Source organism: Rhinoraja longicauda, chromosome 3 (assembly GCF_053455715.1).
Source record: "Rhinoraja longicauda isolate Sanriku21f chromosome 3, sRhiLon1.1, whole genome shotgun sequence".
Classification (NCBI taxonomy): domain Eukaryota; kingdom Metazoa; phylum Chordata; class Chondrichthyes; order Rajiformes; family Arhynchobatidae; genus Rhinoraja; species Rhinoraja longicauda.
Genome location: NC_135955.1, coordinates 26,916,891 through 26,943,211, shown reverse-complemented (window position 1 = coordinate 26,943,211; position 26,321 = coordinate 26,916,891). Strand labels below are relative to the sequence as shown.

The window sequence follows — 26,321 nt, the reverse complement described above, 5'->3', positions numbered from 1 at the left end:
AAATTGGATTATATACACGTGTTTTTTCAGTGGCTGAAAGCCTATTTTTCAGCAATTCTCTTTTTGATTATAATCTTCTTATTGAGGAATTTAAGAAATCCAGAAAGTTATTAAAATTATCCAGAAAGGTAATTAAATAAAATGTCAAAATGCCCTCAATATCTCATTGTGGACTCAAAGGTTTAGAAATGTTTTTTTGATTATGAATGATAAAAGGTGGTGTCAACCATTTGAAGATTGATGGGCATAGTTAAAAATATGATTACAAATACTATTAAGATGATCAAACTCCTTTATTCTTGCCTTTCTCCCTCTCTGTTGTGAAATCCCTATTCATCTATATGGGCTCATGGATCATGCACCAGGTCAAACTTGCTTCAGAGTACAAACCGCTACTTCACAGTCAAGCAGCGTAAAGGTCATGGCTGGGAGTTTGTTGCAAATCCCAACAAAAACCAAAGCCAAGTGTCAATGAGCTTCATGGTCACTGAAAGTTGCGTGTTCAATCACTGGTCTGTGTTGAGAAAGGTGATGTCACAATGCTCCGGGTAGAATTACCATGTTTAGCATGGCTTAGTATCCATTTTCTACAAGTTCAAGCATCACTTAATAAAAATAAATCTAGCGTCAGAATCGTGTGCCTTCTTGTCGAATATGAAAGTTGAGATGTTAAACACAGCTAATTTGCATTTTAAGGCAAGAGATCTCATGATGTTATAGAGACAGAGGCACAAGAGTCCCTTCAACCCCCTGAGTCCATGCCACATGTCAACATCTCCATTCACATTAATTCTATATTTTAATCCTGTCCACATTCTCACCAAATTCATCCAGATTCTGCCAACCACTTGCACACTCGGGGCAATCTGCAGGTGGCCAATTAACCAACAAAACCTGCATCTCTTTGGGATGTGGAAGGAAACTGGAGCATCTCAATGAAACCCATGTGGTCAGAGGAAGCATGTGTAAACTCCACACAGGAAGCACCCATGTGGGGATTGAAGCCAGATCTTGGGAGCCGAGAAGCAGCATTCCTGTTAGCCGTACCACTGTGCCAAACATATTGTTATATTGGCAAGTTCTCCCTGGTATACAAACCAATATTTTTTTTTTAATAACCAAATGAAGCGAGAATCCACTCAATATCAAACTACAGTTTGCAGGGGCTTGCTGTGTACAAATTCCCTGTTACTGTTATTTTAAAACTTTCAAAGCCCCACAAATATTTTATTAGCTTTGGGGTGCCCTGAAGACAGGAAATGTGCTAAATAAATACGTCACTTCAGCATCCTGGGTTTGGAGGGAACTTTTTTCCCCCCTGTTACTGAGACAAATGGAGGGAGACAGGACCCAGCTACATTAACTACCAACCTCTTTCTACAGAAGGGAAAACATTGGAACAAATGTAAACCAAACACAATATTTCCACTCCAATCCAAGCCTGAAAATATTTGAACAGCAAGTTTAAGGAAAACAAGAATTCTTTCAAGACTTCCAGCCATTTGCTTAGGCAAGAAAAAAAAGATTTAGAAATCTATACAGCCTTACAACATTGAAGGTGCAGCCAAATATTATTCACAGAAAGACTTAATATTTATAATTGGCGTATCTGAAGCATTAGTTGGTTTCAGCAAATAAATACATTTAGATTACTGTGCAAAAATACATAAACATCCGGAAACTGTATTTGTAAAGGTTACCTAGTCCCAATTTCCACTCAACCTCCGCTATGAAACCTAGCCAACATGCAAAAATATCCATTTTGATAGCCTTCAAAATAAGTTGTACCAGATTAGATTTTGTACATCTTAACTTCTCAGAGGATTTAATTTCTCATGCTCAAATCAAAATTCACAATACAGGTGACCAAGCAAGAGAAAGACTTGTGACCCAAAACAGTTTTTTCTTAAAATAAATAAAATCTCTCTGCTTCCTGACATAGGACAAGTGAAGGCAGCAAGACCAAATAAAAGTCCACAAGACCACAAAAAAATATGCACAAAAGTAATCAATCTTTAAACAGAAGGGATAACCTTATGCCGGTAATCTAAACATAGAAACTATTTAAGAATCGCAAAATCATGTAACTTCATGCAGACGACCTTTCCAGAAGATCACATGGGTCAGGGAAAGAACCAAGGGTTGGATATCTATGAAGATGCAGGAGAAATAGGTTATACATGGAACATAAAAAAATACGAAGAGGAACAGGCCCTTCAGCTCGCACTGTCTGTGCCGAAAATGATGCCAAGATAAACTAAGCTCATTTGCCTGCACATGTTCTGTATCCCTCCATTCCCTCATACCCACGTGCCTGCCACTATCGTATTTGCTACCACCACCACCCTGGCAGAGCATTCCAGGCATGCACCACCCTCTGCGTGAAATACTTGCCCCACATTACTTTAAACTTTGCCCATCTAACTTTAAAGCTATGCCGTCAGAGTCATAGAGTCTGGAAACAGGCCCTTCGGCCCAACTTACCCACACTGGCCAACATGTCCCAGCTACACTAGTTGCACTTGCCTGGGCTTGGTCCATATCCCTCCAAACCTGTCCTCTCGCTGATGTTGGATATATCAGTGGAGTTAGAGAGACATGAAAAAAGCAGGAAGACAAGTGCTGAACTTGAGTCCCTACACCAAACAACATGGACTTTTAATTGTCCAAGTCACACCACAGCAGCGTGCTGATTACAGTGAAGGCCTCCTTCCACGTGTATGACCTGAACAATTTGTGGGGCACACACAGGGAAGTCATTGTAGTTATTTGGCCTCAAATTGTGCACTGTACTTCATGCACACATCTGGCAAGATGCCCCCAGAAGGAAACAGTAAAGTAACATTTCCAAACGAATGTCAAACATTAGTCATTATCGATGACCAATTGGATTCCCTATCTAAATAGAGCTCAATCTGCTCTCTTGGGTGGACCAATAGATCCCAGGCCGTTATCTAGAGAACCAGCCAGGGCACTTTCCCAGTGTCTCCCTCCTGTATTTAGCCTGGTTATTGAAGACGACCGAGAATAATCCGGAATGTCAATTAGATGTCAAACGTTGTCCGGAATAATACGAACTGGCCTTTGGGAAGCACTTTATGGGCAGTAGATACAATGCAGGACTTGAAAGGTGTTACTGAACTACAAGCTCCACGGAGGAATTAATCGGGTTACCGTGGGTCTGGCAATGGATATATTGACCAAGCTAGGCAATGATGTCAGACAGCCAGATGGAAAATCAGGTCGGCTTTTATCATTCAGCGCTTTCATGGTCACCATCGCCAATATTAGCTCTTAGCTACAGATTTATTTGCTTAACTGAATTTAAGTACACGAGTTTACCCAGTATGTATGCATCCGGAATGCTCTTGCAACTGCCAAAAATTTTACCGAATATTAAGCAATTACACAATTTTGTTTCCCCAAAATGTAAAATAAGCAGGGAAAGACATTATAAATCTGTTTACAGTTATACACAAGGCAGTGCAGTTGCAGCAAGATCTTCAGAAGAGTTGGCAGCATGTGACGGTGAGGATCGGCAGTCACTTGATTTATTTTTGCCATTTTTTCCACAAATACCATTTAGTCCTAAAATATACAATTTAGATGTCAAACGTTGTTATTTAAAAGATTGAGTTGACACAGTTCTGCAGTTTATTTTGAAGTGTATGGTGTACGGCATTGCTGTTTTGAGCTATTCTCATGCAACCCCGCTTCCCCAGGGCTGCTGCTGCTGGTTGGGTGTGCACTGTATCTTAATTGCCAGAGCGAGATTCCAACTTGCTCAGATCAATCATCCAGGCTTTTGCATACCAGTGAAATGCATCAGCTTACATTTCTTTAAAAAAAAACACAGCACATTAATATTGAAAGAATAACAGAAGCCTTGTGTCCAAGTGTCAAGTTACAACCGGGAATGCTTCAGAGTGTTTACTGCATACAACGGTGAATGTGTATTACCCAACAATCACCATCTCCAGGGGCTACAAGAGGGGGACGACGACACCTCTTGAAATTCCATCACTGTTTTACACCATCAACATGTTGGGGGATCATTGTTGACCAGAAGCTCAACTGGATGAGCCACAAATGCAGTGACTTAGAGTTGGTCTAAATTCGCAACTACTGATTGACCTGTTGACTTCCCAAAGCCTTTCCACCATTGACAAAGCGTGCCAGGAACATGATAATCACTACTTTCCTGAATGAGTGCAATTCAAACAAGTGTCTCCAAAGAGCTTAACACCATCTACAATAATGCAGCTCACATGATTAGCACACCATCCACCACTGTGGCTGCAGTGTGAACCAGTTCCAAATGAAATGCAGCAACTTATCAAAATTCCTTCCTATGACGCCGATTGACCTGGAAAAGCAAAAGCGGACACCATCCTTTCTTGGAAATACATCCCCGGACTTCAATTATTGGCAAAATTCTGCAACTCTCTACCCAACAACACTATATGTGCCCCTTCACTAGAAGGAGTGCAATGATTTATGGAGGGCGTAAGACTTGAGCGGCAAATCTTGGCCTTGAAGTGACATCTACTTCATGCAAGAGAATGAAAATAATTATAATTTTCTTTTAACCTTCCAAGCAAAAAAATCAATGCACAAGTCATTTTACTGTGAACAGAACCATTAATGGCTGGCAAAGCACAAAGAAAAAAGTCAAAAGTCAATGCCTCATTTAAAGCTCCATGCTGTTCAAAACCCAGGCCTAAAGGAAAGTCAGACAGTGTGCTAACTGTGACATGGCAGCAGATTATATTGGCCAAATGCCAATGGCTACATCCTATAAAACTTATTAGCAACGCATGCCAACACAGTTTCAGGTCTCGCCAAACAATTTAACCCCACTTCAAATTACTTTGCTCATAATTTTTTGCAAATATCGTTGAAATTTATAGCCAGCAACAGACAATTGCAAAGTATTTTACACTGCACTCCCTTTCAGTCTAAAGAAAGGTCTTGAAACAAAACATCACCCATTCCTTCTCTCCAGAGATACTGCCTGACCCGCTTAGTTACTCCAGCATTTTGTGTCTATCTTCGGTTTAAACCAGCATCTGCAGTTTTCTTTCCTACTCCCTTTCATACTCCTTCAATGCAATATATTAAGAGCATTTATATGGAGCCTTTCACATCTCCTTTCAACAACGCAAAAAATTCCAAAACACTTTCCAGCCAATAAAGTAATTTTTTTAAATATATGATACAAGTTCCACAGCAATCAATTCACCCACAGGTTCCCACAGCAGCAATGTGATAATAATATAATAATAATATATTCCTTTATTTGTCCCACACCGGGGAAATTTACAGTGTTATCATATCATATCATATATATACAGCCGGAAACAGGCCTTTTCGGCACTCCAAGTCCGTGCCGCCCAGCGATCCCCGCACATTAACAGTGTTACAGCAGCAAAGTGGATAGCAAGAGAGCAAGAGATCATTCATTATAAATAAAGATGCATAAATTGTCATCAGTTTTCTGTGTGTTCTTAGTTGTTATTGCTGACTCGTCTGCTGGGAGCAGTGCTGGTTGTGCAGTCTCGCAGCAGTGGGAAGGAAGGACCTCCTATATCTCTCCTTCACGCACTTGGGATGAAGGAGTCTGTCACTGAAGGAGCTACTCAGTGCAGTGAGTGTCCTGCATGGGGTGGGAGTCGTTGTCCAGCAGCGATGTTAACTTTGCCATCATCATCCTCCTCTCTCCCACCACCTGCACTGAGTCGAGGGGGCAACCCAGGACAGAGCTGGCCTTCCTGACCAGCTTGTCGAGTCTCTTCCCTTCTGCCGCTGAGATGCTGCTGCTCCAGCAGACCACTCCATAGAAAATGGCCGATACCACCACCGTGTTGTAGAAGGTCCTTCGGAGTGCCCCCTAACTCCAAAGGACCCGAGTCTCCTTAGCAGATAAAGTCTGCTCTGGCCCTTTCTGTATAGCGCATCGGTATTTTCAGTCCAGTTTATTGTTGAGGTAGACACCCAGGTACTTATAAGAATCCACCCTCTCGATGTCCGTTCCCTGGATGTTCACCGGTGTCGGGGGGAACTGGCTGCGCCTGCGGAAATCTATCACCATCTCCCTGGTTTTCCCTGCGTTGATCCGGAGGCGTTTCCGCTGGCACCAGTCCACAAACTCCTTGATCAGTTCTCTGTACGCCCTGTCCTCATCGCCCGTGGTGAGGCAGAGTCGTCAGAGAACTTCTGTAGATAGGAGGCTGCGGAGCTGTGCCCAATACTAAATTGTCCATCAATTTGCAAACCAAGGATGTCCTACAAAATAACTGCAAAACTAGAAAACAGAATATTATCCATTCTCTTTGCTCATCCACCTCTCTTCACACATTCCGCAAACACGTGAATGGGTTACAATGAAACTCTGGGGAAACCCAGATGTCTTTTGCTCTATTTGCAGAAGTTAGAAGTGCAACTACACACAAGAATAAAAGGCAGCATCCTTGGAGGGAACTAGACAGATAAGCTTTCTGGTCAGGACCCTTCTTTAGTCCATTGCCCTCCGCAGATGTTACCTGACCTGTTGAGTTCCTCCAGCAATTTGCTTTTTTTAAACTAAAGATTACAACATCTGCAGTCCATTGTGTTCCCACAAGAATAAAACTTTGCTCTCCAGATCTCAACACCCTCTATCACTGCAGGTAAGTGTTTTACCAATAACTTATGCCAAACATCTTAGCAATATACAATTACAAAATATTTTACATTTAACTATTTTCCACTAATTCAGATGTTCAAAAGTAGGTAGTATAAATGAATTCCTTCTCTCCAGAGATGCTGCTTGTCCCGCTGAGTTACTCCAGCATTTTGTGTCGACCTTCGATTTAAACCAGCATCTGCAGTTCTTTCTGACACATATTATAAATGAATGATTGATAACTGATTTTTTTCATCAATATAGAATCTTTAGCAAAAGTCCCAAAACAAAACTCAATGGCATTATCAAGTAAAAATGGGCAATGGGCCATGCAAGTCTGAAAGTTTGATCAGAGTGTTGGCTTTAAGGTATATCTGACAGGAAATAGAAAAATAGAGGTATAGGGAGGAAGTTAGAGAGCTTAGAGCCATACACTTGAAGACAAGGCCATCAAAGATAGAACAATTACATTTAAGGATAAACAGAATTGGAGCAGTGAGGAGATCTCTGGGGGTTATGAAACTGGATGAGACTGGAAGGGGCATAAAAATATGGGTAATTTTATAATAACCCAGGCAGCATAAACTAGAGATGATGCACATCACGGCACTCTGAGGTGATGGGCAAGTTGGCGTGGAATAAGTTTGGATGGATAAGTTCAAAGAGAACCATCTTCCCTCAGAATGGTGAGCTGTAGAACTTCTATCCTGGAGTGTGATGCCTTTTTAAGATACGCTGGATCTGCACGAGGGAGAAATGAAATCTGTAGCAGCTCAAGGCCTGTGTGGACAATGCAGCAACAGTCGTGCTGACCTTTACTATGTTGTTTAGTTTTATACCACTTTGTCTTATCCTGCCTTTGGGGGCTGTCTCAGAATTGAAGAGCATCTCAAAAAGATTTATCCATAGGTCACAATTGCAAAAAAGGTGGAAAGGAAGTCATGAGTGATTCTCAAAATCACAACGGCCTTTAATAAAGCAAGAAGCCTTTCCACCGGGAGGGCTGTGACCAAGATGTTTAACAAAAGAGCCAGAGCCAACCACTGGGAAGGCAAAACAAACGTACCAAATGTTGGGAACAAGCAGTAGGAGCAGTGAGATTATTTGGAGTGCTCTTTTCAAAGATGCAACAGGCTGAATGCACTCTTCCTGTTCTCTAATATCCAGGACTCCATGTTGTGTGATTCTTAAATTTGGTTCTGCACAAAATAGGACTCCATGTTACCTTTCAAGTATTGTCCATTTCTCTTTTCGAATTTGCTTCCACAACTCACCGTGACAGTTAAGAGCTGATCACAACCAGCATCAGTTCTCATCTTCCTGTTGAGTAATTGGCAACTTCTGAGTAATTGGCAACTTCTATTAGAAAACTGCAGCAAAGCCTCCATCAGGTCCTCACAAGAAATGTCAGTCAATGGAACTTTAAGCTTTTGTCAAGGACATTTGTCAAGAAACAGGACGCAATGTTAATGTTGGCAGGTCAGGGAAAGAGATGATAGGGGGAGAAAAATAACAGAATGACTTGGCACTTTCACAAAGATAATTAGCATGTTCAAAATAGCAAGCAACTGGTGAAAGAAGATTACAGAGGGAAATAATCATCTGCGACATGTTGTTTATGCCATATATACATCTTCACAAGAAATCATTTGGCAGGCTCCTAGGTTGTTCCCAGTTTGCAAAACATTAAAATTATGAGCAAAAGTACATTTACGTTTCCCCATTTACTTATTACAGGAGGAGGCCATTCAACCCATCAAATTCATCCAGGCTCACAGCTCTTTGCATTGATCAGTCCCTCACTCCTCCTGTCAGTTTCTTGTACGCCTATAACTTACTCTGTCTCACACATGCACCTTTGATTCTTTTTACCGCTTACCTGTACTAATGATAATTTACAGAAGGCAGGAAATCTATTAACTCATCTTTGGGAAATGGGAAGAATCTGGTGCATATGGTGTAGACATTAAAAGATACAACTTTTATCAGCAACAAACTATAACACAATGGGAGACTGCACTCACTGTTCCGATGATGCATCAGAACTGATCTCAAGAACATTGTCTCAATCTCAGCCTGACAGTTGTTTTCTTGCCCCCAACATCTGGAATTCCCTCCCAAAACAACTGTCATGCTGCCTCCTTTAGGATGTTCCTTAAAATCGTTTTAGTTGATGAAGCCTTTGGTTACAAATGATCGAGCGCTAAACGGGGTTTAAGGAAACTTCTGTCTAAAGGAGGGCCTCGACCCAAAACATCACCTATCCACGTTCTGCAGGGATGCTGCCTGGCCCATTGAACCAACATCTGCAGTTCCTTGAAATTTCAGGTCGCAGTGTTGCTTCATGAAATCATCTTTTTAAAACTTTACACTTAAGATCTTCATACCGATTCCCATTTTAAGATCTTCAGTGACATTAAGGGTTAAAAATCCATCTCTGTGGTGCCATTTGTTATATAGGTTATAAATAACAGTTGCTTTAAGTTTGTCACCCCTTTAAGGGTTGAGCCATGTGACTAATTTATTCTCTGGGCTGCAGCAAAAAGTATAGGCATGCAGGGGTAGTCTGGGAAAATACCTGGAATAAAGAATAAAAGAATAAAGAATAAAACACCTTGTCTGAACTTGTAATTAACAGTCTGTACATGCTGCAATGGACTTCATCCAGTCAGAACACACACTTGCATTGATCATTCACACTGATACACACGTGCACAATGTTCTACACTTCGAAAGTGCATTCCACTGAAATCTATTGAGCCAAATTTTGAATGCAGAGTACAATGCACAGTTGCTCCCTTGTTGCAAATTTAGTGCAAGTGCACAAGGATTAATTAGCACTGCCAAGTGTCTAACCAATTTTCTGGGATTCCTTTGCCCATTTGCAATAGGCAACCAAAGCTACCTCAGGCTTCAGAATAGACAAAGCCAGACCCAGTAGTCCAATTTACCTTTGCCAGGTCACACCACACCATTTGTCCAACAACATCAATAGTCAATCCATTTAGTTAAATGCCCACAATCTATTCTTCGACAAAACTACACTGAGATCTATGCCCATTTTACACCAGAAGAATTTACGTTGAATTGGTCTGAGCACACGTCAAAATGTGCTCAGGCACAGTGCTCCAGAGGGGTAGCTGTGAGCATAGTTCATTTAACTACATCGTAACATTATTGATTTTGGGAATGTTGAAGTTTGCTTTGGTCAACCAATTATCAAAAGTCCCATTCTAGAAACCTTTCCTCGTCTATGTTGCTGTGCCTTAGCGGATGAAAACATCAGAAACTAACTCTTGTATAGATCCTGTTATTATTTTCCATTTCTAATGTTAGTTTAAATTGATGCTTTTCAAACTCTTGCTCAATGCTGTCACTCTGATCAGAAAATGCATTCTTATTGGTTCAGAAACACACTTCAGCTCTGGTCAGGATGTGTAGAAAGGAACTGCAGATTGCAGCATATGCCGAAGATAGACATTAAGTGCTGGAGTAACTCAGTGGGTCAGGCAGCATCTCTGGCAAAAAAGGATGGGGTGACATTTCAGGTTGGGATGGGTTGGGTCTAAAGAAGGGCTGTGACCAGAGACATCACCCATCCTTTTTCTCCAGAGATGCTGCGTGGCCAGCTGAGTTACTCCAGCATTGTGCATCTCGTTCTGGTCAGGGGACAGGATTCGCACTTTGGAATCCAAGGTCATGAGTTCAAATCCACCTCGGAGACTAGAGCACAAGAATGTAGGTTTGCACTCCAGTGCAGTTCGGAGGAAGCACCACTCAGCTGGAGTAGTGGTCTTTCAGATAAGATGTGAAATGAAGGTTTATTCCCAAGAGGAAAGGTACATCTGGAGATGGAGGCAAGGAGGAACTTCTTTTGTCAGAGGGCACTTAATCTGTGCAACTCATTGCCACAGAGGGCTGTGGAGGCCAAGTCAGTGGATATTTTTAAGGCAATTCATGATTAGAATGGGTATCAAGGGTTATGGGGAGAAGGCAGGAAAATGGGATTAGGAGGCAGAGATCAGCTATGATTGAATGGCGGAGTATTCTTGATGTGTCAAATGGCCTAATTGTGCCCCTATAACTTGTGAACGTGTGAAAGCATCGCAACAGCAACACGTGGTGGGCAAGGAAGTTTCCCCTGCTAATCTAGGGTTTACCCATCCCTCAAATCAACACCACTAAAACAATCCGATCACTAAAACATTGTTGATGCAGGATCTTGATCCAAATTATCTTCGCCTTCATGGATGCTGCTTGGCCTGCTGAGTTTTTCCAGCAATTTATCTTATTTTTCATATTTATTCACTTTGGAAGTAAGAATAGAAAGGCAGATTATTATCTGAATGGTGTCAAGTTAGGAGGAGGGGGAGTTCAACGAGATCTGGGTGTCCTAGTGCATCAGTCAATGAAAGGAAGCATGCAGGTACAGCAGGCAGTGAAGAAAGCCAATGGAATGTTGGCCTTCGTAACAAGAGGAGTTGAGTATAGGAGCAAAGAGGTCCTTCTACAGTTGTACCGGGCCCTGGTGAGACCGCACCTGGAGTACTGTGTGCAGTTTTGGTCTCCAAATTTGAGGAAGGATATTCTTGCTATGGAGGGCGTGCAGCGTAGGTTCACTAGGTTAATTCCCGGAATGGCGGGACTGTCGTATGTTGAAAGGCTGGAGCGATTGGGCTTGTATACACTGGAATTTAGAAGGATGAGGGGGGATCTTATTGAAACATACAAGATAATTAGGGGATTGGACACATTAGAGGCAGATAACATGTTCCCAATGTTGGGGGAGTCCAGAACAAGGGGCCACAGTTTAAGAATAAGGGGTAGGCCATTTAGAACGGAGATGAGGAAGAACTTTTTCAGTCAGAGGGTGGTGAAGGTGTGGAATTCTCTGCCTCAGAAGGCAGTGGAGGCCAGTTCGTTGGATGCTTTCAAGAGAGAGCTGGATAGAGCTCTTAAGGATAGCGGAGTTAGGGGGTATGGGGAGAAGGCAGGAACGGGGTACTGATTGAGAGTGATCAGCCATGATCGCATTGAATGGCGGTGCTGGCTCGAAGGGCTGAATGGCCTACTCCTGCACCTATTGTCTATTGTCTATTATTTTCATATTTCAGATACAGCGCGGAAACAGGCCTTTTCGGCCCACCCAGTCCGCGCTGCCCAGCGATCCCCGCACATTAACACTATCCTACACACACTAGGGACAATTTTTTACATTTACCCAGTCAATTAACCTACATACCTGTACGTCTTTGGAGTGTGGGAGGAAACCGAAGATCTCGGAGAAAACCCACGCAGGTCACGGGGAGAACGTACAAACTCCTTAGTGCAGCACCCGTAGTCGGGATCGAACCTGAGTCCCCAGCGCTGCATTCGCTGTAAGGCAGCAACTCTACCGTTGCGCCACCATGCGCCATCTTGTGCTAAGCTAATGCTGCGTCGTTACCCCAATGATAACAGTCCAAATTTACCACATCCATGTTTGCCAACTAAGTGATCTAGAACAGAAACTGGGAGTATAAACAGACAGCACTGTGTGTCACTGCCCCACACCAAATAACAATTCCTCTAAATGAAGGCATTTGTTTCAGCACAATGTCAAACAACGGGATGCTTCCAAAACTTCTGACAAGAGCTGTTGTTAAACAGATTCAGAAACCACGATGCATGACACAGTGCTGCAGTACCAGGCGCCTGACAAACTGATAACAAATGCAAAGGAAACAGCAATTCTTTTCATCGCTTTTGGACCAAGACCAGGCAATGGTGTAACTAACATCTCAATCCTAATTTGTTTGCCGTTTAGCTTCAAACTTCACAGTGACCAGGACTAAAACTCCACCCATGAAGCTAGTTTCTGCAGTCCTGGAAAGGAAGGCATTTCCAACATCTTCCATTTGTGCACAACCTTCAGGGAGGTATATCATTAAATACAATTTGACACCAAGCAGAAACTTGACCAAATAGCCAAAAACTTGATCAGGGTGAAAGAATTTGAGCATTCTAAATGCAGGCAAGGTCAGCACAGAACTTTGCAGAACAAATTCCAGGGCTGGGGACCTGGGTAAGTGAAGCCACAGCCTTCAGTGCTGCAATGCTGAGATTTGGGGGATGATCAAACGCCCAGAATTAGGCAAATCCATACATATGACTGCAGTGGCTTAAAGGATGGAATGAGGTATGGTGAGGCATGGTGGGATTAGACAGCAAGAGCACTTACAATACCAACATGAACCAAATAGCTCATGCCATTTCTAAAGTCACACATGGTGGTATATTCATGCTACAAAATCCAATACTGTCCCAGTAATTTCATCTCTCCTCCCCACCACCCTGGCACTGATCCATATTGTTCCCAATCTCCAAGTCCTGCTAAGAATCAACATCACATTGAATTCTTGTGATGTTACTTTTACTGTCCAACTCATTTGCTACTGTCCTTTATATGAGCATCCCCACTGTGCTGCAAGGATGTGGTTCAAGCCCCACTCCAGGTATCTCCATCAGCTTCTCACTGCAGTATCTGGGAACTACAAACCTGTACATCCTTGGAGTTGGGGAGGAAACGGGAGATCCTGGGGAAAACCCATGTGGTCATGGGGAGAACATATACTCTGTACAGATAGCACCCGTAGTCAGGATCGAACCATGGTCTCTGGTGCTGTAAAGGCAGCGATTCCGCCACGATGCCACTCTCATGTGCATGGATTGCTTTTACTGTGGAGCCATGGTCTTTTACTGTGGAGCCATAGCCAGCAGAGCCATGGTCGCTCAGGGATGTTGATCCCACAAATGCCCCTCACTGCTGCATGAGGAAGGACATCCCAAGCTCCATACTCAAGATTCACCCATTTTTCCTTTGGCTCACAGAGGGTGGGCACAGCATCGCAAGCTCCTTCCAAACTGCAGGCATTCAGAGATAGCCACCAATTGTAGTCACATACCAGGCAAAGGACTGGCAGGAGCACCTCTCTGCAACCACTGATGGTCCTTGCACACAGGGCAAGTACCTTCATAGGACTGCTCGTCACCAGGCTGTCCAGGTCTCTCACCCCTTCCTTGTTACCGCTCTTCCAGAACCCTCACTGTTCAAGCAGCATCACCTGGACGAGCAGCAGCTGGACGAGCGTAGCTTGTGTTGACATAATGCCCAATTATGGATTAACTTGAAAATTTGCAATTCCCAGACAATATATCGATTAGTACGGGCGTCAGAGCTTATGGGGAGAAGGCAGGAGAATGGAGTTGAGAGGAAGAGATTGATCAGCCATGAGTGAATGGCAGAGCAGACATGATGGGCTGAATGGCCTAATTCTGTTCCTATCACGAATGAACTTATATGAAGATAACTGAGAGAAATTGCAATGCACCAAACAGGAAGAGCTGAAAATAGCTGTCAGTTTCAGCATGATGTTACACAAGAGCCCTGGCAACAGTCCATGACACTGGTGAAGTTTTGCACCTTTAACAGTGTGAGTGACTCCCTCATAACACCAATAAAAGAAGAAATGTGCTGGAAATTCTAGATCAGTATCTTTCAGGGATGCGAATAAATTCTGACCAGCAAGATGTGTATCAATCTACCATCATTCTTAATATAATCCTTCCTAGTTTTAAGTTGTTTCAAAATGCCTCTCCCAATGTACTGCTCCAGAGCATCAGCCTTGATTTTTAGAATCAATTCTTTGCACTACAATCCAAATACGTTAAAGGGAGACATCTCTCCACTTCCGGCTAGCTGTAAACTTGCTACAATTCTAGTGTTTTCATTAACTAGTTGTAGTGAAACTTTAACCTGAAGGATAGACAGGGAAAGGCTGTTAATAGGAAGCTATAGATGCCAATAAACTTCTGGCAAGGCTCCACTGAGAAACGGGAACACTTACCCAGCACTATAGCAACAGTCTTCAACAGGCTCATCATGGTGTCACGGTTTCTGCGGGGTCCCGAACTATGGCGTGACATCCGCATAGTCCTCTGACGCACGTAGACAAAGATGTGGGCATAGAGGATCACCATCACGACAAAGGTGACCAGGTTGAAAATGGCCCAGAAGACCAGGTAGGAGCTGCTGTACAGGGGGGCCATGGTGGAGCAGATCCTGATGTCGCAGATGCAATTCCAGCCCACACTGGGGATGGCGCCCATGACGATGGCCATGGTCCAGATCACCATGATCACCACCACCACCCTCCGGTTGCTCATCCTGGTGTGGAGCTGCATCCGGAAGACAGTGATGTGCCTCTCAATGGCGATGGCCAGCAGGTTGGCCACCGAGGCGGTGAGGCTGGTGTCAATGAGGCCCTGGCGGAGCAGCCACGTGCTGACCGTCAACCGACGGGTGTTGGGCCCCGTGTTGAACATGAGGTAAAAATATGCCAGGCCGGCAAAGAAGTCCGCAGCTGCCAAGTTGGCCATCAGGTAATAAATAGGGAAGTGGAAGCGACGGTTCACATAAATGGCGATCATTACAAGCATGTTGGCAAGCATGATGAAGATACAGACCGTGATGCCCAGACCCATGACCAGCTTGCTGACTGCATTCCATTCCGTCGCCAGGTGCTTCTTACTGTTGTTGTAAAAAAATGCAATGGTTTCATTGTAGTAGCATTGTTCTTCCATCTTGACAATCTAGGAGAAAAATGACAAGAGTTTACTGCCAGTCATAAAAATTATTGAAATCTCAGTGCTTGCAACATATGACCTTTGCTTTACGAGAAAAGCAAAGTTTTATCTTCAATTCTCTTTATTTTTTGTTGGAGCATTATGGCATCGTGTCTGTACAGTGGGCACAGAGGCGCTCAATAACAAAGCTTCCCAACAAAACCGCACCTTCCTTCATTCTCCTGGCTGTGCAGCAATAAGTGGGTCACATCTTGGTACTATGGAATATCTCCCTATTTATATCATTCAAGCACAAGAAACTGCAACAGGGCGAGATCACATGGTCCCTCAGGCTCACCGCGCCATTCATTAAAATAACAGATTCCCCACCAAGAATGACACATTCCAGCCCAGTTTCCACAACCCTCGCTTCCCTTTGTGACAAACGCATCAGCCTAACCCCTGAATGCAACTTAAAATTGCATATGATGAAACAAAGTGCTGGAATCTCCCCTCTATCACAGACATCTAAAAACTCCTTCCTTATTATATCATATCATATATATACAGCGCGGAAACAGGCCTTTTTCGGCCCACCAAGTCCGCGCCGCCCAGTGATCCCCGCACATTAACACTATCCTACACACACTAGGGAATTTTTTTAACATTTACCCAGTCAAATTAACCTACATACCCGAACGTCTTTGGAGTGTGGGAGGAAACCGAAGATCTCGGAGAAAACCCACGCAGGTCACGGGGAGAACGTACAAACTCCTTACAGTACAGCACCTGTAGTCAGGATCGAACCTGAGTCTCCGGCGCTGCATTCGCTGTAAAGCAGCAACTCTACTGCTGCGCCACCGTGCCACTATTATTGAAATAGTGATTTATTTATCCTTCTTCCTACCTGGACAGTTGCATTTTGTCCTCACATACGGTCACTAACCTGCTGTCCCAATGCAGGTTCTCAATCTGAAGTATCTAATTTCTTCCCCATCCCCCAAAATATGTTGCTCTACCCGCCGACCTCCTCCAGTCTTTCCATTTTGTGGAAGAAACAGTCAAGGATGTTTATTTGCAATTCCACAGACGTTGCCCGAACTGTTGGGCATTTCCAGCCTTTTCTGATTTTTAACAGAATAGCTTAAATCTCACCGTTCCACCGTTTCTACACCGTAACAGTCTTCCTTCAACTTTACTTGCATCCCTTCCAGCTAGATCAGCTGCCATTTATGAGCAGCCCTCACACTTTCTTACTTAACCAAAGCTCGCTTCTACACAGCCACGTCACCAACGCTTTCCACAGCAAAACATCAACTCCAGCTTATCCCAAATGGATTCCAACTGAAATTCCACTCTCTACAATTAGGATTCACCTAGGGTGATATGTACAAACTCTTGAACTTTTCTCAAGGTACTATCTCCATGCTTGATGCCATGTGTCATTCTAAACCAAAAATTACAACAGCTATTATTGTGATTCATGAAGTAATCCCCGTTAAGACCAGAAGTTCATTTTAGTGAAGTCAATGGGCATGCACTCAATCACAGCTGATTACATGACTGGCCACAAAATTTAACTGAATGTCAGCACACTTAAAATGGATGATTGTTGAAGATCGGCTCCACGCTATCCAACCATAGTGGCATTAGCAGTGCTTGCGTTTTGAATTTCATCTGGCCTATACCAGTTCCAGCACCTTCATTTTTAATCTGTCATCCATGTCTGCAAGTTTGTCCATGACCTCGCTCCTCTCCATAACTGCAGCCACCTCAAACCCACACTTCAGACCCCTTAATTGCGCTACCTCTGGCCGTTATAAAGACCCTTCACTCTGGAATTCTCTGCCCAAATTAACTTACCCCTCCAAGATTTCCTTACAACTCTCTCTTTGACCAAACTTCTAATCACCTGTCCCAAAATCTCCCATTAGTGCTCGGTATCCAATTTTGTTTAGTAAGTTCCTACAAGGCCTGTTGGGTTGGTATCAAAAAGACATCATATAAATAAATTGTTGGCAAAAAAAAAAACCCCCGTTGTTAATAAGGTACATTTTTGTGATGCAAGTGCTACAAAATTACAAATCAACATGTGGTAAAATTAAAGAAAAAATACTGGGTTTATAGAAAGAGAATAAATATGGTTCAAATATCTCTACTTTGCAAACTGCAATTTTAGATAAAAGTGCATCAAATTTAGTAAATCTGAAGTCCCTTTGTTGCACAGCTAATTAATCTGACCCGTCAAATGTAAAAATAATCCACCCCAGTCACTTCTCCTTTGATCACAGCTTTTTGAAATACAATGTTGTCTGAAAATATGAAACAATGGTGGTACCTTTGCACATGGGACAGACCCGAAACGTCACCCGTCCTTTTCCTCCAGAGATGCTGCCTGATCTGCTGAATTACTCCAGCTCTGTCTAGCTACAGATAAACCCAACCTCATTTCAAGAATTAAGTTAATTAATATTTTATATTATTCCTAGTGATGCTTCAATATTATTATACATTTAGATGCTGGATAATTATTCCCAGATTTGATAAACATTAATTAAATCCTGCTTGCAAATTAACGCACAAGCAGAGATAATTATTGGCATAACAACATGTGAGCAATCTTGCCTTAACTCTAGACCATATCATATCATATCATATCATATATATACAGCCGGAAACAGGCCTTTTCGGCCCTCCAAGTCCGTGCCGCCCAGTGATCCCCGCACATTAACATTATCCTACACCCACTAGGGACAATTTTTTTTTTATTTTTTAACATTTACCCAGCCAATTAACCTACATACCTGTACGTCTTTGGAGTGTGGGAGGAAACCGAAGATCTCGGAGAAAACCCACGCAGGTCACGGGGAGAACGTACAAACTCCTTACCACCATAAATGATAATTCACTAGTTTGTCTCAGTGATGGATGCCCATGTTCCTGGTGTGGAAACACAAGGCAGCCTTCTCTTTCCAACTCTGAACAAAGACATGCGTGACTCCAAAGATGAACAAGTTTGTTGGTTAATTGGCTTCCGTAAAAATTGTAAATTGTCCCTGGTGCGTAGGAAAGTGCACGGGGAATGCTGGGTCAGTGCGCCAAAGGTCCTGCCTCCACGCTGCATCTCTAAACTAAATCAAACTAAAGACAGAGACAAGGTCATGAGGTATACTGAACAAAACTCCGCAAGACACACAAGCTCTGTAAAGATCATGTGATGGTTAGAATGCCAGGCTATGCTGTTTCAAGGAAATATGAACAGATTTGATTGTATCCACAACTCATCAGCAAATGAAGCAGTCCCCAGGTATTAAGGCCGAGACAACATTCAGGTATTGGACAATAGGGGGCAAGTAATATTTACATCAGAGCAGGTTGGGGCCATCACCATTATGGGAGATCAAACTACCACCCTTGATATTACCCTCACCAGGTTCCCCACTATCAATATTGCAGAGTCACTATTGATCAATAATTAAATTGGGCCAGCAACATAAATACCATATCTACAAGAGTAGGTTAGATATTGGGTCTAGGTGTATTGCAGTGAGTGATACACCCAAGCCTTTCCACCATCTACCAAGTACAAGTTGAAAGCACAATGGGATTTTCTGCCGCCTCCATGAGAGCAGCTCCAACAACTCTCGAGAAGACTAACGCCATCAGAACACAGCAGAGGACATGAATTGCACTCCATCAACAACCCTAAACATTCATCTCCTCCACCACTGATCTACGGTGACTGCATTGTGCACCAACTGCAAAATGTACTGCAGTCACTTGCACAGGATACTTCAAGAGCCAAGAGTGTTTTATTGTCATATGCCCCAAAATGGAACAATTACATTCTTATATGCAGCACCAAAACAGGTTTGTAAACAAGGTACTCAATAGATGATATAATAAACAACAGCATCTAAACCCTCTATCTCTACCATGAAGAACAAGAGCAGTAGGTGCGTGGAGGGACCAGATTGGCAGGCTCCCCTCCAAGTCACACACGAGTCCAACTTTTTGTCATCCAAGTCTTTTGTCATCGCTGCATCTGAAAAATGGACCTCTCTACCCACAGCAGACCTCCCAACATTCAATTTTGCAAATTCATAAATTTTGATGTCCAAAATTCAGAATTTTACATCAAAATTCATAATATGGTGCGTAATGCAACATTTCAGCAAAAAAAGGTATGCCAGCCAAATGCTCGTATGCGTTGTGCTACATTCATGTGTGAAAAACAACTATCATTTCTAACAGTCTGTAGTTGTTGGACTACATGTACAATGTCAGGCCTGTCATGCTATTTATACAAAGGTTATTGAACAGAGATACTTTTTGCAACACAAAGAAAAAATTGTATTCTTTTGTTTTTTCTATTTTGCTTTTTCCTTACACATTCCAATTCTCTTGGTATTGAATAAAAGAATAATGGTCATAAAATGTATGACTAAGTTATGAAGAAAAAGTTGAGAAATGCAACTCGACTAAGCATATGGAAGTACTTGAAGTAAATTTGCACATTAATTGATAATCAGCCCAAAAAGGTAGTAATTGGCTTGTCTGCTGTGTTTTATATTTTATCCCAGTCTTAATTAATGAATATAGTTATATAATCTTGCACTTAAATTTAATATTTACTCATTACAGTTCCACCACTGATTTTCTGGCACTCTTGGTTCCAGAGGTTTGATGGTTTATCCAGCCGGCCAAGGAAGTCGGCTATGGGGATAGATGTGCTGGCTCCATCTGGGCTGGAGTTCCAGAGCCCCGGCCGCAGGTTGCAAATTCAACCTACTGATCGGCCATGGAAGTCCCGATGAGGTCGAGATTGGCTACCTTGCCCAGTCTAGGTGCCACATTTTCAGGGAGACTTCCAGGGCGGGGGGATTTCTAGCGGAACCCCTAGCGACCTCTAGCAGCCAAATTGACAAATTGCAATTACCGACTGTTTTGCAGAAAAATGAGGCGCGAAATAGGGATCGATGTGAAGGGTGAGATGAGTAAGGAATTAAAAGTATTGTATATGAATGCGCAAAGAGAAGAGAAAAAGAGTAGTAAAGTCAAATGTGGGTCCCTTGAAGGCAGACACGGGTGAAATTATTATGGGTAACAAGGAAATGACAGAAGAGTTGAACAGGTACTTCGGATCCGTCTTCACTAAGGAAGATACAAACAATCTCCCAGATGTACTGGAGGACAGAGGATCTAGGGGGGGTAGAGGAACTGAAATAAATTTTCATTTGGCGAGAAATAGTATTGGGTAGACTAATGGGACTGAAGGATGATAAATCCCCTGGGCCTGATGGTCTGCATCCCAGGGTTTTCAGGGAGGTGGCTCTAGAAATAGTGGATGTATTGGTGATCATTTTCCAATGTTCAATAGATTCGGGATCAGTTCCTGTGGATTGGAGTATAGCTACTGTTATCCCACTTTTCAAGAAAGGAGCGAGAGAGAAAATGGGGAATTTCAGACCAGTTAGCCTGACTTCGGTGGTGGGAAAGATGCTTTTGGATAGCAGTAAAAGGATAAGTCCAAGTCAGCATGGATTTATGAAAGGGAAATCATGCTTGACTAATCTTCTGGAATTTTTTTGAGGACGTGACAAGTAAAATGGATGAAGGGGAGCCAGTGTATCTAGACTTTCAGAAAGCCTTTGATATGGTCCCGCACGGGAGATTGGTGACTAAAATATAGAGCACATGGTATTAGACAATAGACAATAGACAATAGGTGCAGGAGTAGGCCATTCAGCCCTTCGAGCCAGCACCGCCATTCAATGCGATCATGGCTGATCACTCAATCAGTACCCCGTTCCTGCCTTCTCCCCATACCCCCTCACTCCGCTATCCTCAAGAGCTCTATCCAGCTCTCTCTTGAAAGCATCCAACGAACTGGCCTCCACTGCCTTCTGAGGCAGAGAATTCCACACCTTCACCACCCTCTGACTGAAAAAGTTCTTCCTCATCTCCGTTCTAAATGGCCTACCCCTTATTCTCAAACTGTGGCCCCTTGTTCTGGACTCCCCTAACATTGGGAACATGTTATCTGCCTCTAATGTGTCCAATCCCCTAATTATCTTATATGTTTCAATAAGATCCCCCCTCATCCTTCTAAATTCCAGTGTATACAAGCCCAATCGCTCCAGCCTTTCAACATTGGGGGTAGCGTGTTGACATGGATAGAAAATTGGTTGGAAGACAGGAAGCAAAGAGTAGGAGTAAACGTGTCCTTTTCAGAATGGCAGGCAGTGGCGAGTGGAGTGCCGCAAGGCTCGGTGTTGGGGCCGCAACTGTTTACCATATATATGAATGATTTGGAAGAGAGAATTAGAAGCAACACTAGCAAGTTTGCGGATGACACAAAGCTGGGTGGCAGTGTAAACTGTAAAAAGGATGTTAGGAGGTTGCAGGGTGACCTGAACAGGTTGAGTGAGTGGGCAGATGCGTGGCAGATGCAGTATAATATAGATAAATGTGAGGTTATCCACTTTGGTGGCAGAAACAAGGAGGCAGATTATTATCTTAATGGAGTTAGGTTAGGTAAGGGGGAGGTGCAGCGAGACCTGGGTGTCCTTGTACACCAGTCACTGAAAGTTGGCGTGCAGGTACAGCAGGCAGTGAAGAAAGCTAATGGAATGTTGGCCTTCATAACAAGAGGATTTCAGTATAGGAGTAAAGAGGTTCTTCTGCAATTGTATAGGGCCCTGGTAAGACCACATCTGGAGTATTGTGTACAGTTTTGGTCTCCTAATTTGAGGAAGGGCATCTTTGTAATTGAGGCAGTGCAGCGTAGGTTCACAAGATTGATCCCTGGGATGGCGGGACTGACATATGAGGAAAGATTGAAAAGACTAGGCTTGTATTCACTGGAGTTTAGAAGGATGAGAGGGGATCTTATAGAAACATATAAAATTATAAAAGGACTGGACAAGCTAGATGTAGGAAAAATGTTCCCAATGTTGGGCGAGTCCAGAACAGGGGCCACAGTCTTAGAATAAAGGGGAGGCCATTTAAAACTGAGGTGAGAAAAAACTTTTTCACCCAGAGAGTTGTGAATTTGTGGAATTCTCTGCCACAGAGGGCAATGGAGGCCAAATCACTGGATGGATTTAAGAGAGAGTTAGATAGAGCTCTTGGGGCTAGTGGAATCAAGGGATATGGGGAGAAGGCAGGCACGGGGTATTGATTGGGGACGATCAGCCATGATCACAATTAATGGCAGTGCTGGCTCGAAGGGCCGAATGGCCTCCTCCTGCACCTATTTTCTATGTTTCTATGAAATCGGAATGGCGGAAATGAAATAAGAAAGCGGAAACTTTCCACCAAATTTAGAAGGGTTGGGAGGGGTGCCACAGCACAATGCAAGCACTGTCACCAGCAGGGCTGTAGCCGCTCAAGAAAGCAGCTCATCACCATCTTCACGAATAATTAGGGATGAGTAATAAATACTGGCCTTGCCAGCAATGCTCAGATCCCCAAAATTAATAGGGGAAAAAAAGCGAATTTATGCACAAAATGAACGCAATGGCTGAATCTTTAGGTTTGATTATAATCTTTGCTCCAGGAGTGTCAATCTTTAATCAGGCCTTACTTTGTGTAATCAGCTCAGGAGAGAGATTGACGAGACACATAGATTAAAGTGTAGCTGGTCCCCAGAGTGGGTTTTTGGAGGATCTAGATGATACCAATATACAGGTAGCTACATCAGCTCCCATAGCCATAGATTTATAACATGCTTCCCATACTGTTGGTTTATCTTAGACATGTTATGATTATTTTACTCACCACCTTCCACAATATTCTCCAACTGTTGTTTAGTTTGGAGATACACTGGAAACAGGTCATTTGACCCATTGAGTCCACACTGACCATCGATCATTCATACACTAGTCCTATCATATCCCACCTTTGCATCCTACACACATGGGGCAATTTACAGGGAACAATTTACCTACAAACCTGCACGTCTTTGGAATGTGGGAGGGAATCAAGGGATATGGGGGGAAAAGCAGGAACGGGATACTGATTTTGGATGATCAGCCATGATCATATTCAATGGCGGTGCTGGCTCGAAGGGCCGAATGGCCTACTCCTGCACCTATTTTCTATGTTTCTATGAAACTGGAGTATCCGGAGAAAACCACACGGTCACAGGGAGAACTTACAAACTCAGACAACAACCATAGTCAGGATCGAATCTGGTTCTCCAGTGAAATGAGGCAGCAACTTTACCACTGTACCACCCTTGTGCCAGGATTTAACACCATTCCCTTTCTATAGCAAGAAGTAAAAATGAAGAAATGTCATTTCCAAGGCCAATGGTAGCCATGCCTCGAACTGCTTACATGATAAGCTCTGAAATTTTGACTAAAAAAATCCCTCCTCTCCTTCTCCTCCAAGATATCCTTGTATCTTCTTGGTGTTGCAGTATAAAAAGCTGTTTAAAGAGCATTGGAAGCTGCCACCAAATTCATGCCTTGGTTGTTTCTTGTATTGCACTCACCTTATGGACTGACAGTCAGTATTCAACAGCTTATTTTGTTTAAAGGAGTGTGGAGTTTCTCTCAGACGAATGTCATGCAATGGCCACAAATACGACTCTCGTTCTTACTTGAACCTGTAAAGGACAGATAATTAGTGAGGTTAAAACCTCTTCAATATACACAAGCACTTCACGCAGGCACATTGTGATTGTGGGATTCTGCCGTGCAAATTAGCCACCAAAACATTAACTGTAAAGCCAACAGAAAATTATATACAGGTTGGGGGGGGGGGAGGAAGATAGTGACATTAATTCAGCATGTAAGGCAGCAGCTGTGGAGGTAATGGATAGGTGATGTTTCAGGTTGGGACCATTCCTCACACGGAGAGTAGAAGTAGTAGAAAGCTGGAAACGGCATTGGTGCAGGAAAAAGCTTGGAAAAATGATAGGTGGATACAGATGATGGGGGCTTTGACTGGCAGATGCGTGCAACAAGTGACAGAGGTCAGAGATGAAGAGATGACATGAGGGTGCCAGATAAAGAGGAGTGAAACGTAAAACCCGGAGGGAGGAATACAAGTGGAAGGGAAGAGGGGGTGGGAGGAAAGTAAAAGGAGGACAGATAGTGGAAGAAATGGATACCCTGCCATGCGAGGGTGGGGTGCAAAAAGGAGGGGGCATGGGGATGTGTACTGCCATTCATTCTCCAAACCCCCCTCCTCCCCTTCCACCTTTATTTCTCTCACTTCACATTTAATTCCTCTTCTCTTTGCCTGGCACCCTTTTGTCTCCAGTTCATCTCACTGAATCCACCAATCATACCCCCCCCCCCCCGCCCCCTGCATTCACCCATCACTTGCCAGGTTTTGTGTCATCCCCACCTCTCTTTATCCAGCTTTTCCCCTCCCCATTACGATCAGTCTGAAGAAGGGTCCAAATCCTAAATGTCACCTGTCCATTTCCTCCACAGATGCTACCTGATGCTACCACCGAGTTACTCCAGCACCGTCGGTTTTGCTCAAGATTCCAACATCTGCAGTTCCTTGTGTCTCCAGACAGTGACTTTAATGGTTTCTCCAACTGGGTGGGACATTTGGCCCTCACCATAATGTCAACTCTGGCTTTCGATCCAAGTCCCTCACCAGAGCGGCAAATCTCACCCACTGGACAGAGGTTTGCTTCACTCCCTGCTGCACGAGTGCATCGAGGCTCCTCGCACTATTTCATTGATCAGTAGAGTTCTCCTGAGCATCTTGACTAGTATTTGAGATGCTCAACATTTGCCAAACAAAGTCAATAGTTTGCTGTTGTATTGCTGTTTGCAGGAGCTACACGGCTGTGTTTTAAATATTATTACACGGAACATTAACACTGAAGTACGTTGAAAGGAATGTGAAAGACAAGTCTTTATTATTCAATTCACAACATGGATCCAGCTACCTGGGAGTGGGGGTTGGGTGGGCCCGTGGAGAGTGTGAGATGGAGTCACAGCTTTGAACACACCCCTCAGCTCAATAGCGTCATGGTGCCTGGCAATGAAGAGGTTCAAAAACTTAGACTGTGTGTAAGTTTGCATTATCACACAGCATATTTATTTGTTGTGCTGTTGCATTTAATGTGTCTGTAAAGCTGCAGCAACTAAGAATTTCATTGTTCCGATCCTGGTGCAGATGACAATTAAATACTCAACTTCAGGGAAAAAAGATCCAGCCTATCCAACCTCTCCTGATTATTCAAACCCTCTAATTGGGGATCATCCATGTAAATTTGAAGGGTCTTGACCCAAAATATTATCTGTCTATTCCCTCCACAGATGCTGCCTGACCAACCAAGTTCTCCCAGCACCTTGTGATTTGCTCAAGATTCCAGCATCTGCAGTTCTTTAACTCATGCTTGTCAATCTTTACTGCACCCTCTCTGATGACTTGGGTTTTACTTTTGATATGACTGACATCGGAGCAGAACAACCTAGATGAAGGTTCACTCCCAAAACGCTGACTGCCCATTTCACCTCCACCGATATTGTTTGACCCATTCCTTCAGCACCTTTCCTTTGTTTTGCTCTAAATAAATGTTATTGCATAAATTTTCGCTAACATAAAATTGGGCAATGATTTACTTTCAATTAAAATACTTTGATTATATCAGTCAATTACTGCTCTCCACTTGGGAAAAGGCACCAGAGACCTATTTTGTCTGCACTTGCAGAATCTGCTGTGCTGCAAAACTTGCTTGAGCTTTACAAAGTTCCTTCCCTGTTGATTAATGATTAAAGATTAGCACTCAGTAGTTATGTAAACAAATCCAACAATCCTTACCTAGAAAAAAAATTCTTAACCAACAAAAAAAACATTGCTTCTTCCTCCCGAGAAAAACGTGTGCCATTTAATATTTATTTTTCCTCCCCTCGCCCCTTTTGCCCCACAATGCAAAGATATCAATTAAGCAGCCAGCTCTGACTGCTTGAAGGTCAATGAAAGGTGAGGCACACAAACATCTTCCCGGTCAATGCATCACTATGCACCCATTGCTCCACCCCCACAGGGAAATGTTCAACCTCCATTCACATCTTCT

At 43.2% G+C, this 26,321-nt stretch overlaps 1 protein-coding gene across 3 annotated transcripts in view; it reads right to left on the bottom strand.

Annotated features, from left to right (window-relative positions):
- The window catches only part of LOC144590541 (lysophosphatidic acid receptor 1-A), an 81,297-nt gene that overhangs the window by 26,310 nt on the left and 28,666 nt on the right, over window positions 1-26,321 (bottom strand). For all 3 annotated transcript variants that reach the window (XM_078395080.1, XM_078395083.1, XM_078395086.1), the window contains exons 2-3: window positions 23,769-23,882; window positions 14,551-15,295 (exon numbers count right to left, since the gene is read on the bottom strand). In XM_078395080.1, coding sequence (XP_078251206.1) covers window positions 14,551-15,286 — 736 coding nt within the window. In that variant the 5' untranslated portion in view covers window positions 15,287-15,295; window positions 23,769-23,882. The remainder of the gene's footprint in view (window positions 1-14,550; window positions 15,296-23,768; window positions 23,883-26,321) is intronic.